Here is a 13,371-nt window from a genome sequence, read left to right as displayed (position 1 = left end):
ACTGACCCATTTCATTGTCAAAATCCCAAACTCTTTATTAATATTACTGCCTTTTAGTGTTCTGGCATCACTTGGCTTGTTGCATGTGACGTTAGCTTATTTTCTCTACTGAGCGAGAGTGAGCCTTCTGCAAAGATGCCTATAAGGGCAAACTTTCAAAGCTTTGGCCATACTTCACGTTCAAGTAGTCTGGGACATGAAACGTGTGCCTTGAGATGGTGTTACGCAAGGGGAGCAACACGTCCAATGTGATCAAACATCTGACGACACACAGCATTAACTTAAAAGCAGAATGATGCACTGTGTTTGACAACCTCCGACGTGACCCAGTTACAACCACATCTACAGCAGCCGGTCACGTGTGCCTATGCCTGGACCAAGTGAAGAGAGTCCCAGTCCTGTAGTCCGGTGGTGGACAATGATGACATCGGTCTTTTGTCTTCGGGTAATTTTAGGATGGAGGTTATCCTGGTAGTATATTGTAATATTTGATATTATGAGAATTTATTGTGTATTTTGTTCCTCTCAAATATATTTGTATTATTATAGGATTTAAGTTAAAGTTGTGTTCAAATTTACCATGTCATTTTTTTTAGATAAAAAGACACAAAGAAAGTTTGTGTTTTAATTTTTTTCAAGCACCGTCTAAGCACCGGATTGTACAGAGCACCCAAAGTGACATGAAGAAAAAAATAAATAAATAAATAAAGAACTTTTTTTTTTTTTGAAATCTCGAGTTTCAAAGTCGAGATCTCGAGTTTCAAAAAAAAAGAAAAAAGAAATAATTTTGAGAACATTTTTTTTTGAAAAAAAAAATTTTTTATCGAATGTTTTGGAAACTCGAGATCTCGACTTTCTTTTGACTGCCAGCCGCTCAAACATTTTCAATTGCAGCATGTGCAGGGCTTCTTTGGTTCAGCACTGTGGACAGTGGTGAGATAGAGAGAGAGAGCTGCTCCTCATTAGCAATAATCATTTTGCTTATGCAAAGAAATGCATCTGTTTATGTTTAAACACAAATAAATAATTTTATCTCTCTGGAGATTCACAATAATTTTGTGAACTGAAAAGGTGCATGCAGGGGTCCTCCGATGTGATAGCGGAGCGGAGAGCCAGCAGCTGGATTTACAGCCAAGGTATTAGTGTGTGTATAGGCAAACAAACAACAACCACAATGAACGTTACTCATTTCTTTATCACAAAATTACAATATTGAAAGTTGAAAGCGAGTTACGTTTGTAGTAGGCAGTGGCTATTACGTTTCTTGAAAACGTATTACGTTTGTGGGATTATTGCAACACACGTATCTGTAAACACACAAACAGATAAACACACTAGTAAAGTTGTAGCAAGTATCCTGTTAAACTGTTTAACACTCTCACCACTGTCCACGGTGCTGAACCAAAGAAGCCCTGAACATCAGAGATCTCGACTTTCCAAAAAATGATAAAAAAAAAAAAATGTTCAAGTTTTTTTCCCTATTTTTTTTGGAAACTTGACTTTGAAACTCGAGATTTAAAAAAAGATTTTTTCTTAATTTTTCCCCCCCCTCATGTAACTTCGGGGGCTCCGTAGGATTGGCACCAGTATCGCATAAAAAACTTAACAATACCCAACCCTATTTGGGATTGCGCAGAGACAAACACATCTCTTTCATATGTGACAGGAGAACTGGGACACATACTGTATATATATATTCATATATAAATATATATATACTCCCTAGTTAAGTAATTTTTTGGGTTGGGACACTAAAATTGCAACAAAAACTGAAATTGTTATGTCATTCTTATGTCATATTATAGCAACAGAAGCAAGGATTTGTTTCACTCAGCCTCAAGCACCTCTCTCTCTCTCTCTGTCACTCACACAGACACACAAAACCAGAAACACACACTCACATACACAAACATGTCGACAGCAGACATGATGTGTCATGTGGTCACAGGAGACACATACAGGACACATGTTAATGCCAGGTGTCCAGTCCTACTTAGCAAAACTTTTGTTGGGATTAAAATAAAAACAATGTATAAGAACCAAACTGCTATAAGGCTGAAATCAGCTCTGTCTATTCACTGTATGTTTATGTTTCAAGTGGTTTCACTGGCACCTCCCTTAACAAGGTTCAAGTCATATATCTTTGGTCAACTCCAAAACTTCAGATCTCAGCTCTCCCCAGTCAGTGTTCCCCAGGGTTCTGTTTTGAGTCCTCTCATTTTCATCATCTACCTCCTACCTCTGGGTCACCTTTTTAGGAAAAATGGAATTCACTTTCACTATTACGTGGATGACAACCATCTCTATCTGTCTTCGAAGCACAAATTCCACTCTCCCACCATCATCCATCTCTGACTGTCTCCTCCAAGTTAAATCCTGGTTCTCTCATAACTTTTTTCAAACTCAACAGCAATAAAACTGAAGTTCTCCTTGTTGCCTCCAAATCGACTCCAGCTGCAGTAAGTCTGACAGATTTTCTATAACAATTTTGAACGCCGTTCCTCCCTCTCCCCAGGTCAAGAGCCACACTATGCTCGGAATACATAACAATAATTCTCAGTCAGTCAGCATACGTTTACCAGCGCACCATCAACTGTCTCTCATCTCTCACACCGTCATAGCCCTGCACATCCTGTTGAGATTACTGTAGCACTCTCCTCTCTGGTCTACCTCTCAAGCGTCTCCATAAACTGGTCCAGAATTCAGCTGCCTGGATCATCACCAGAGCCTCCTCCATAGATCACAACACCCCTGTCTTTCAACAACTCCACTGGCTTCCTGTATCACGACGACTATAAGATTCTCCTTCTCACTTTCAAGGCTGTCCACAACCTTGCACCTCTGTACCTTTCTGACCTCATTCACATCCTCCCGGACCCTCCAATCTTCCTCCTCCTTGCTCCTCCATCACACCTCCTGCCCTGGTGATTTCATCTTCCAGGTTCCCCTCGAAGCTGCTTTTCCGCCATCTTCAAGTAGCTCCTCAACTGCCTTTGAGTAGCTCTCTGTGGAAATGTCCATCTGTATATAATTCACGCTGCACCTAAGGTTGTGCCCCCGTCTGTAGCATTGTGTGACATTGTGTTGGACTGCACCAGCTGCAGTGCGTGGGAGCACGTGTTGGCTGCTCTTGATGTGGTGCGACACGAGTCAGAGGTCAATTCATACAACTCGATGCTTTGCGATGTGATCTGGAGATTTGATGCTCATTTCACCCAGTGGTTGCTTTGAAATGATGATGCAAAAGGTTTGCAATCACGGCCTCCAGGAGTCATTGTTGTGCAACAGTGATAAGCTGTTGCTGTGCTTGAAATGAAATGTACCCACAAACACTCGGCATGTGGGCCAAGGTAGTATTTATCTTTTCTATGTCATCTTCATACACAAGGGAAAAAACTCTTCTTTCGGGTGCATGGCAGCCGAATACACACAATGAATCAATAAGCAAACGTTATATAAAAAATAAAATCTACAGCACAACACATCTACAACATTTATTAGCATATTAATAAATGATTTATTACATTCAACAGTAAAATTATATATAACCTAGACTAGTGTTTTCATTGCAGTTGTGTTATTATTGATTTTGTTTTTCTGTTTTTCTTATTAATATTCATGTTGTTTGTGAGCAACTATTATGGAAACAAAATGCTTTAACTCTGAAATGGTGTGCACCCTTTTTTTTGAGTGGTGCCCTCTTCTGACCAGACTAGATGTTCATCGGGGCCCTACAGGCAAGTTGAGAGTCAAAATTCAAAAATAGTTAAAGGATTAATTATATCTGGAATTTTGCTAGAAAGAGCCTTATTTTTTTATTTCTTGGCCTGGAAGCTATGAGTTGCACCGACTATCATTATCTGTTGATTAGCACCGATGATGTTTTGGTGGTGCCGTGTGTGTATGTGAGACCTAAGCTTTGTCCCCTCAACATCAAAAGTCAAATCAAAACTATTATTCCTTCTCAATTGTGAGCTATTTGAATATAATTCTGTGAGTCTAATTTTTCCTCGGCTAATATTTTCCTTTCTTGCTATGGTAATTTAAATACTTTTATGTTCATTTTGGATCACTACAGCCTTGCAAAGGAAAACTTTCATAAGGAAACAGGCCAAAATAGTGAACAGGGTTCATATTGCTTTGAATGCCACAGTCTGTGTGATTATTGCTGCTGACCACGTTCATCCATCCTTTTATGGTCACAGTTTAATGGTTACTTTCAGCAGGATAATGCACCATGTGACACAGCTAGAGCCATGGCTTTAAAATGGCTGCAGAGACATTATCTATAGAAACGGAAGAATATTCACCGATTTAGAAACAAAGGGAAAACTGTTTTGTTTGTCTCTTTTAATAAATCAGTTCAGTGCTCATTAACTTACAATGCATAATGCTTTCAAATGTTTGTGAAGTCTCACGCAAAATGATGGGGTCTGTGACTCACAGATTTCTGTGTGTTGCTTCATCCATTTCATGATTTTTTTCTTTGACTAACTGCAGTAAAGTGTAAAAGGGCAAAATACATGATGAATTAGGAGTTACTCCTTTGGTGGCAGGAAGAGGCCGGCATGCAGGCAGAAGGCAGTCTGGGCTAAATGTTAAGATGCACTGACTGTATACAAGTGATTAATCTCTGGTGGAACGTGCAGGGTGACAGTAGTGTCTCACGGTGAGGAGCTTTAAACACCAGCCTGAGAGATGTCAGGCCTGCAACCAATATGGCAAGAGGCCCAATATCAATTAATTATTTCATGCATAAGAGGTATAGCAATGTTATAAAATGTCAATCTGTGTTACCGAACCTGAAAATTACCACAATTAAAGTCACTTAAAGAGCTGAGAGCAGATTAAAATGAAATGTAAAAAAAAAAAAAAAAAAAAAGGTTGATCCAACCTCAAAATGATTGTCCTCAAATGTTTTATTTAATCACAAACCAAATATATTTAGTTTATTATCACAGATGATCAAATAAACTAACACATGTTCATTATTTAAGAAGCTGAAATCAGAAAATGTGTTTGATTTCGAAGAAGAAAGTTCAATCTGAATATCTGGATGATACAAGTGAATGAATAAATCATGGATGGTTGTTGTTAGAATATGATTTCACTGTGGTCTGGTTTGTGGGGACAACATAATTATCTTAAATATAATCGGTGCTAACAAAATAAAATCCTTTCTTATAAATGAAAAAACATTTAAACCATGAATAAACTGACGACTGAAAAAACATTTACTTCAAATACATGTAGGGAATATGGGATAAATATAAAATCGTGCGTCATATTTGTCAAGAGCGGTTTCTGTTCAGATTCCTACCCCCCACCGGCCAAGGAAGAAGCCCCGCCCCTGCCTTGGTTTCTTTGCTTTGATTGGCTTGCATTTGACGTAAGCGCTGGTGATTGGTTTAAATAAAAAGTTATTCAGGCTGGGCCAATCAGAGGTGACGTAGGGCGGGCTTTCTTTCAACTCCAGTGAGAAGCGGCTTTTACTTCCTGTTTACGTTACCACAAATGACGTCACGTGGTTAACATTGAGCACATAGTTTCAAAACCGAAACAATACATAACTTGAGAACATCTCTGTATTTCTGCTACGGCCGCTTCGTATAGCCTTTGTAGTATCTAGCGTCGGAGATAGTGAATGTGAAGTGCGGTTTCACCTGTCCTGTTCCGTAGTTCAGGACCCGAAGAAAGCTAGCCGGGGTGCTAAAGGGAAGCTATAGCTGTCAGCTTGCTAGCGAGTTAGCGCAAGAAACCCATCAGCACTTCAGCATCTTACTGAGTGCTCACCGTCTGTGTCAACATGGAGAACAAATATAACCTCAAGAGTCCAGGTAAGATTATTTTCTGCATGTTGTTAGTGCTGCAGTAGCTTTCAGCGAGCTTGCTAACACAAACAACACTTTACAGTAAGGTTTCCTAATGATTCAATCAATGTGGAAAGTATCCATCAGTATAAAACTGCTGCATTGACCTGATCCATACGTCGAGTAAATCATAATGAATTATGCTGACTACATTCCTCCTCTCGTGACATATACATGGAGTTACTTTTCGTTGTCGTTTGCAGTTTTTAGAATAATGACGTTAATGTACATTTACATTTAGCCTCCAGAGTAACAGTGTTTGGGTTGACATGATACAGAGGTGTGTCATGTTTCACTTTGTTTAGGACACGTATACTTGTCTTTCTGTCATGGACAATTTACGAAGAGGTTTTCCTGGTTTTTTAGATAGATTTTAGTCAGCTGGTATAAGGAGAGATAACCTATGTGGAGTAAGGTAATGCTAAAAGCAGCATGGTTTTTCTTCGTGATTAGTTTATAGAACTAGAAAAGGAGTTTGTTGATGTTAGTGCTCTGTAATTAATGGCTACTAAATGTCAATAACACTGTAAGGCTTGTCTAATTATATTTATACTAATTTATATATTCTTTATATTTATACTAATTCTAGCAGGAACGGGCTGTTTCTGTTATTGCCTGTATAGAATGAAAACAAAAACATAGCTAAACTTGGTGTAGGTACACAACAACTAATGTAATTGCAAATATTCAAATGATTTTTAAGTAAACTCCCGAATTTCTGTTGATAGCCACAGTTGCAAGAAAATTGATTGACTAATTTAATAATTATAAGTCCCTAATGAGATTTCACCCTCTCTAGTAAGACCAAGTCAAAGCCAGGGTGTTATTCTTCATGTAATCATACTGTACTCCATGTCCAGGAGTAAGAGAGGAAGACTAATAAGTTTTCCGAAATTATTTATTTGATTTTTGTGTTTGCTGCCATGTGGATTTTATCTTTTTATTTCAGACTTAAAACATGCTCCTGGCCTTTTATCTTTGCACCAAACCTTTAAAGAAAACAAACATGATACCTCTTATGCCCAGTTAGAGACAGCATATGTAATGTAATGCAACCAGTACGAATAATAGGTAAGGATCTCTTAATGAAATGATGAACAACAGTTTGAGATTGGTGTCATTTGCAAAGTATAGCCTGAGACCATGGGTGTGGTCTTCTTCATCATTTAATTTCTTCCCCTGAGGATTCTTTCAGTATTCATTGTAGAGGAGTAAAGCAGCATTCCACTAGACAATGAATGGGTCTCTGTCATTGTTTAGCAGTCACAGGTTGTTGTTTGTTAAATGTAATGACTGAGATTCTTTGTCTGGTTAAAATAAGTAATGGGTTGAAACTGACATAAAACACTGAAAAGGAGAATCATAAAAAAAATGTTGTAAGAACTACAAATTCAGCATTATATAAAACACAAGTTTGGTCATGTTTTAGTTTGAGTCCTCTGATCTTTCTTAGCATCAGGTTTTGTAGAATATTATTATATTAATAATATTTATATCCAGAAAAATTCCTCTCCACTTCTCCCTCACATGCAGCTGTTACTTAAAATGCATATGTTTTGTCAAGTTAAGTGAAATTCAAAATTGATATGATCAACAAAAAAACCAACAAATTCAAACTCTGAGTCCATGCCACGTGTCATAAGTTACTGCCTAGGGTGTCGTGTGCTTTAGTAGATTGCTTTACTGCTGTACAACTCTTGCCCCAAGGACACACATTGAGGCACACAGAAACAGGTGCTTATGACCACACTATTTGTTTAGAGCCAGTGGGCTGGAACTGGTCTGTTCAGTTTTGCTAGTCAATTCCTGTATTCTTAATTTGAGCGATTGACTCTGATATACATATATGTTATTCTTCACTTAAACTCTGTTAAACTTATTTTTGTTGTTATTTTTCTAGTAATTTAAATATTCTGCTGAATAAATGTCAGACATTTAATTGTCTAAACCCAAAGATATTGAAATATGTTTATTAATGAATAGTCATAGTAGAAGATCATTTGACAAGTTAATTTCTGTTAATTGACAAATCTGAGATAGCGGCATAAATGATCACAAATAGAATGGTGGGGTATCCCATCTTGGCTACACCCAGTTTGTGTGTTTTTGTATTAAAATATTTGTATGTTTTCATACCGTTATGGCTGGAACAGTCAATTCCAATAAGAATCCAGATCCTCGGCAATGATGGGATTCTGAATCAAATCTGGTGAATATTGAACTTTATTTAAAAATAAGCTACCATTGCCCCATTCTTATATGACATCTCTGGGGCTCATTTTCAGATGTAGTACAATTAATTGTTGTTTCTGGCCCAACAGAGGCAGAATAATATCAGCAACAATAAAAGAACCAAACGTTTTTGCCCTGCAACTGTAATTAGCTTTAGTGCAATTAATTGATTCATTTAGAAAAATAACTGAAATATTATTTGTTTAATTCCTTAGTTGCAGCCCTCATGCCAACATTTGCAAACATGACAAATCGTATCATTTATCATCATTGCCTCGCCCTTGTAAGCCCATAGTGAGAGTGGTGATGAAGCACGAAAACTGTAATCCATATTGACTTTTTAAAATTGTTTCTAACACTTGTAAATATCCTTCATTTAACATTAAATTTTATTTATCCTTTATTTATCCAGGTTAGTCTCATTGAGATTAAAATCTCTTTTACAAGAGAGACCTGACCAGGATGGGCAGCAGAACACAGTTACACATAAAACACAATACAAAATACAAGTTTTCGTTAAGAGGTATTAGATCCTGAAGCTTGAGCTGCTCCTGCAGCTTATTCCATGAAAAAGGCGCAAAAAACTTAAAAGCTGTTACCCATCTCTGTACGAGCTTGAGGAACAGTCATAAGCACCATATCCTGAGACCTTAACGCATGGGGGACGCATTTTTGGGACATATACAATGACAAATAACAAGGAAATTTACCTAAAATCGCCTTGTAGATAAAAACATACCAATGGCTAAGTCGTTGCATAAAAAGAGAAGGCCAGTTTACTCTCGAGTACAGCGTTAAGTGAGGAGTTAAGGCTCTGCTGTTTGTAATGAACCTCAAAGCTCCATGATATACAGTGTCCAACATATGTAGACAGTGAGCTGATGAATTAATGTACAACAGGTCACCATAATCAAGAACCGGCAAGAAGGTAGCTTCGACTAGTCGTTGTCTAGCCTCAAGAGAAAAACAAGATTTATTCCTAAAGTGGAGTGTATTGTCACTCTTGAGAAGCACAAACATCTCAATAGAAAACTTCATGGGTCCAGAGAAACAACCCTTGAGCAGCTTTATATCCCCATATATCTTGCATATCAAGATATAGCCTGAAATGACTTCAATATTATTTATAAGCCATATCGCCCAGCCTTACAGAAATATTGATTTGATTTAAATTGTGACATATATTGGTAAATCATGATGTAAAAAAAGAAAGAAAAGTATATTGTGTTAAGATTTTTTTCCATATCGCACAGCTCTAATTTTAATCCCTTTCTTGAGCTGACTAACATGTTGGGATTAGATATTTTTTGTACCCTAGCTTTACCTTTAAGATGAACGTGGTGAAAGCAGCAACAGTGGCTAAAGACCAACCAAAAAAACAAAAGCTCAGTCTTTGTAAGAGTCTCTTTCTCCCCTCCCCTGTCCTGTTTTACATCTTTGGAGTTGGCTTGTTATTATGCAACAGTCTCCTCTGGCCCCGCTGGACAAATTGTGACTCATTCCTGGTGGCAAACAAACGCAAAATGTTTGTTATGTAAGCTAGCGTGGCACATGAGGATTATCACCCTGCTGCCTTGACTGGACCTCTGCGGACTCAACAGAGGCACATGTGTGGGAAAGGGCTTTTTCCTTGTCATCTCTGCCTGCTGTTACCAGAAGGAAGCATCAAAATTGGGCATGGGAAATGAAGCGCACAGTCACAGTCCATCCATATACTGGCAGGAAGCGTGGTGAATGCCTTCCCCCTGGCCTCCCTGCTCAGCATCCAGATGAATTACTGCATGTTCACACTGGACAGATCATAAAAAAAAGCTTCACCCTTTGTTTAACCTCATCACCCTGAGGGCATCTTTTTTTTCTCATAAGCTGAACAGAGCAGAACAATCTTAACAGCACAGCATTGGTAAAGACTTGGTTTGATTATTTTTTGTCTTTATAGGGTTTGTTATGGTGTGTTTTCTTCTTCACAAGAAGTAAATGAGTTAAACATTACAAGTGAGGATCTGAAGTGTGTTCAATGTGTGTCGGTCTCTTGATTGTCAGTTGATTTCCCTCTGACTCACAGTAAAGTATTACTATATTGGTATCACTGGTAACATATCTTAGCTAATGAATATCGCAGAGCATAAAATAATTATCTAATCTCTGTGCTGGTAAATAAAGTAACAAGACAACATGCTGTTAATATTTTTTAAGAGGGTGTTTTTATGAAGTAGTGACATACAGTTGGCACTCACTGCGGAGTTGCTCACTGAAACTGGCTACGAGCAGGGATAACAAAGATAACAGAGTTGAGCTACTTAAAGCTGTAGTTTTTTAATAATAATTTTAAATATGTGCTGGCAAACTATGTTTGTATGTTAATTATGTCAAGAAAAATGGTGACATTGTGCTGCGAGCATTGAACTGAATTAAATTATGATTGAAAACATACTGAAGTGCCCATTAAGAGTTTCACAAGTTAATTCTACTGCAGATCATTTAGCAGTTCAAAAGGATAAACACTTCTGACCCAAAAAAGCATGAGGGGCGCTGCACCCACTTACCAAAATGCTGATTTAGAGTCTTTTTTATCTGCTGTGTCTGTCCTACTGGTCCTGGTGCTCTCTGATGCGCGCGCACACACATGCATTCATACAAGAATGACACAACCTCACCTTTACAACAACACCCATTAGTGTGTCGTAATGTAAAGCTGTTTCTCCACATTTTGTTCACATAAGATTAAGGCTGAATCCCAATTCCACCCTTTCCACCTTGCCCTTCCCCCTACCCCTTTGTCGGAGTTCCCCTTGGCCCTCAATACAGAGTTTAGGGTGCTAGGGGAAAGAACGTTACCCTAAGAACTGCCACGTCATCCTCACTAAACACTCGCGGACTGCGACATCAACAATCGAGGCAGCAAGCCTATCGCATCAACAATCTGATGGGGTGGAATTTGGATTCAGCCTTAAACCCCTAAAAAAACTTTCTGGGAATTTATGGTCTAAGTTCTTGTTTGTTGCGTTGCTGGGAATTTTTTCCTTTGATTTGTGTGTGTGTGTGTAACAGAGGCAATCTTTATTCACACGGCTCTGTATTCTTTTTAAAAATGCAATACTTCATTCATCTCTCTTAAAATTCCCACGGATCCTTGAAATCCTTTTGAATATCGCCCTAAATGAACATGGGTCATTGAAAGGGCTTGAATTTTGTAAAGTTAAATGTCTCCCACTGCCGATTTGCCCTTGTTTGTTATGACACCATCTACCACTTCCCTGCATTTTTTGATGTACATAGCAATGAGTGATTAATGTTAAGAGAGAGTAAATTACACGATGCCTGAACAGGTTGCGCAGGTCAGGTGCGCGGTCTATTATTAAAAGTATATTATTATTGCTGGGCACGTTAACGGCATTATAACACGTGACAAGTTTCCATGAAGACTGACCGGTCTGGTCCGTTTGCTCCTTTAGTGTCGTTTAGCGCGCCTACAGTGGAAGAGGAGGGGTTTGTTTATTAAAGGAAAAGAGCAGCGTACCTGTTTACTGCGTATGTGTGCCTCTGTTTTTAAAGTTCAGCGTTACTTTAGAGACTCATTTTAACAATCAGGAGTTACGTAAACATGACGTTGTTTTTTTATTTATTTTTTTTAAATAGCCTGTGGATGAAAAGTTTTTCCAGTCATCCTGTCTACTTCAGCTTTGATGTCATTAATAAACAGTTCTACCTAGGTAGACTGATGGATGAATAATTTGACAGTACAGATCAAACATTTCACATTGTGATTTTGGCTAAAGACTGGGATTTCATGGCCTTGACCTGAGGGGCTTAGAGTCTGAGCCTAAGGTAGAGCAGAGCTGGCCCTACCATCAAAGCAGGATCTGCCAGCCACCATTCTGGAGGATACTGATGGACCAGGTTCAAAGCCGACTCTCCCAAGTAGCTCATCTTTCATGCGGAAGTGCCTGTCCAGCTCTGATAGCTCATCACACCTCTGAGCGCTCCTGACTCTGCAGGGTACCAATAGATTCTTAAAGTGGGAAATCATGACTAACCGGTGGGCAAAAAGATGAAGTGGATGGTTTAACCTCAATATATTTCTATGATAGTTATCTCAGTCTGCATTCCGTCAAATCTAAAAGCTCCCCTTATGTTTATTTTCTGATTCACGGCACATGTAATCTTCAGAATCATTAAGCTTGTAAAACTCAGTTACAGACAAACAGGTAATTATTAGGAAATAATTATTATACGTGAACAGCTTATGTGCACATATGTCAAGAATCATAATAAAAGCATGGAGAGCCCCACACATATTTTTTTCTGCTCCCAACAGCCTTCTGTGAGTCTGTGTTTTTCTGCAAACTCAGTCGTCCCATGCCAAACAGCCATAATGTGCAACTTAATGGCTCATTTGCTGCAGTTGCTGCTTATGGGAATGAGGCCCAGTGTCACTGCCTTGTGTCAGGACAACCTAGGCCACATGTTATAGCAGAGGTTTTTCTCAGCCAAGGTCCACCTGCCAGATTCAATTATATTCCAGGGACTCCTCCCCATGTATAACCCTCAAAATTATTTGATAGTTGGATTAGGAAGTAGTCTACAAACTGTCAGATTACAAAAAAAGAGTGTCAAAAGTGCATTGTGGGTCCATCGCTTGTCTTTTCTCATGCTGTGCACAGCATAAGTTGAGAGATGTTCAGCTGTCCAAGTGGCTGCTCAAGTGTCACCTTAATCAAATTACATTATGCAAATTTTCTAACACAGGCGCCTGCTAATCCAGTCACATTTATGAGATTAGTTACATTACATTACAGATATTACAGGGTAGGGATGGGGCCGATCCAGTATCGGTATCGGGATCCGATACTGATGTAATTGACAGATCGGAAATATCGGATCCAACTGTCGAGATGTCCGATCTGATACGTCTGTGCTTTAATGTTGTCTGCTGAAATGTTTTCACAATAACATTCCACTTTTTAACTGCAAAAAGTGGAATGGATTTCCTATACGGAGGCATGTCTCAATGAGGCGCGTAGTAATAATGCAAAATCCGTTCAGGAAATCCATTCCACAGGTTACAGCCAGCAAGCAGTCGAGCATTATTGACCAGGAGATCGCCTGCAGGTCCTCTGCAGCCGACATAATCCCAGCCGTCACCGTTTTAAAATGCCCCCTCGCTGAGGAGAACAATACCCCATAGATTCTCTATGGGGTTCAGGTTTGGTGAGTTTGCTGGACAGTCGAGCACACCAACACCATGGTCATTTAACCAACTTTTGGT

General features: G+C 38.8%; 1 protein-coding gene across 1 annotated transcript in view; it reads left to right on the top strand.

The window, feature by feature from the left end:
• Window positions 1–5,695: 5,695 nt before the first annotated feature.
• The window catches only part of ube2j1 (ubiquitin-conjugating enzyme E2, J1), a 57,421-nt gene continuing 49,745 nt past the window's right edge, over window positions 5,696–13,371 (top strand). Inside the window, exon 1 of the mRNA XM_083898293.1 lies at window positions 5,696–5,837. Within this exon, the coding sequence (XP_083754419.1) occupies window positions 5,807–5,837 (31 nt within the window). The 5' untranslated portion in view covers window positions 5,696–5,806. The remainder of the gene's footprint in view (window positions 5,838–13,371) is intronic.

This window comes from Microchirus variegatus (genome assembly GCF_963457635.1).
Source record: "Microchirus variegatus genome assembly, chromosome: 12".
NCBI classification, from domain to species: domain Eukaryota; kingdom Metazoa; phylum Chordata; class Actinopteri; order Pleuronectiformes; family Soleidae; genus Microchirus; species Microchirus variegatus.
This window is presented reverse-complemented; position numbering and strand designations above follow the sequence as displayed.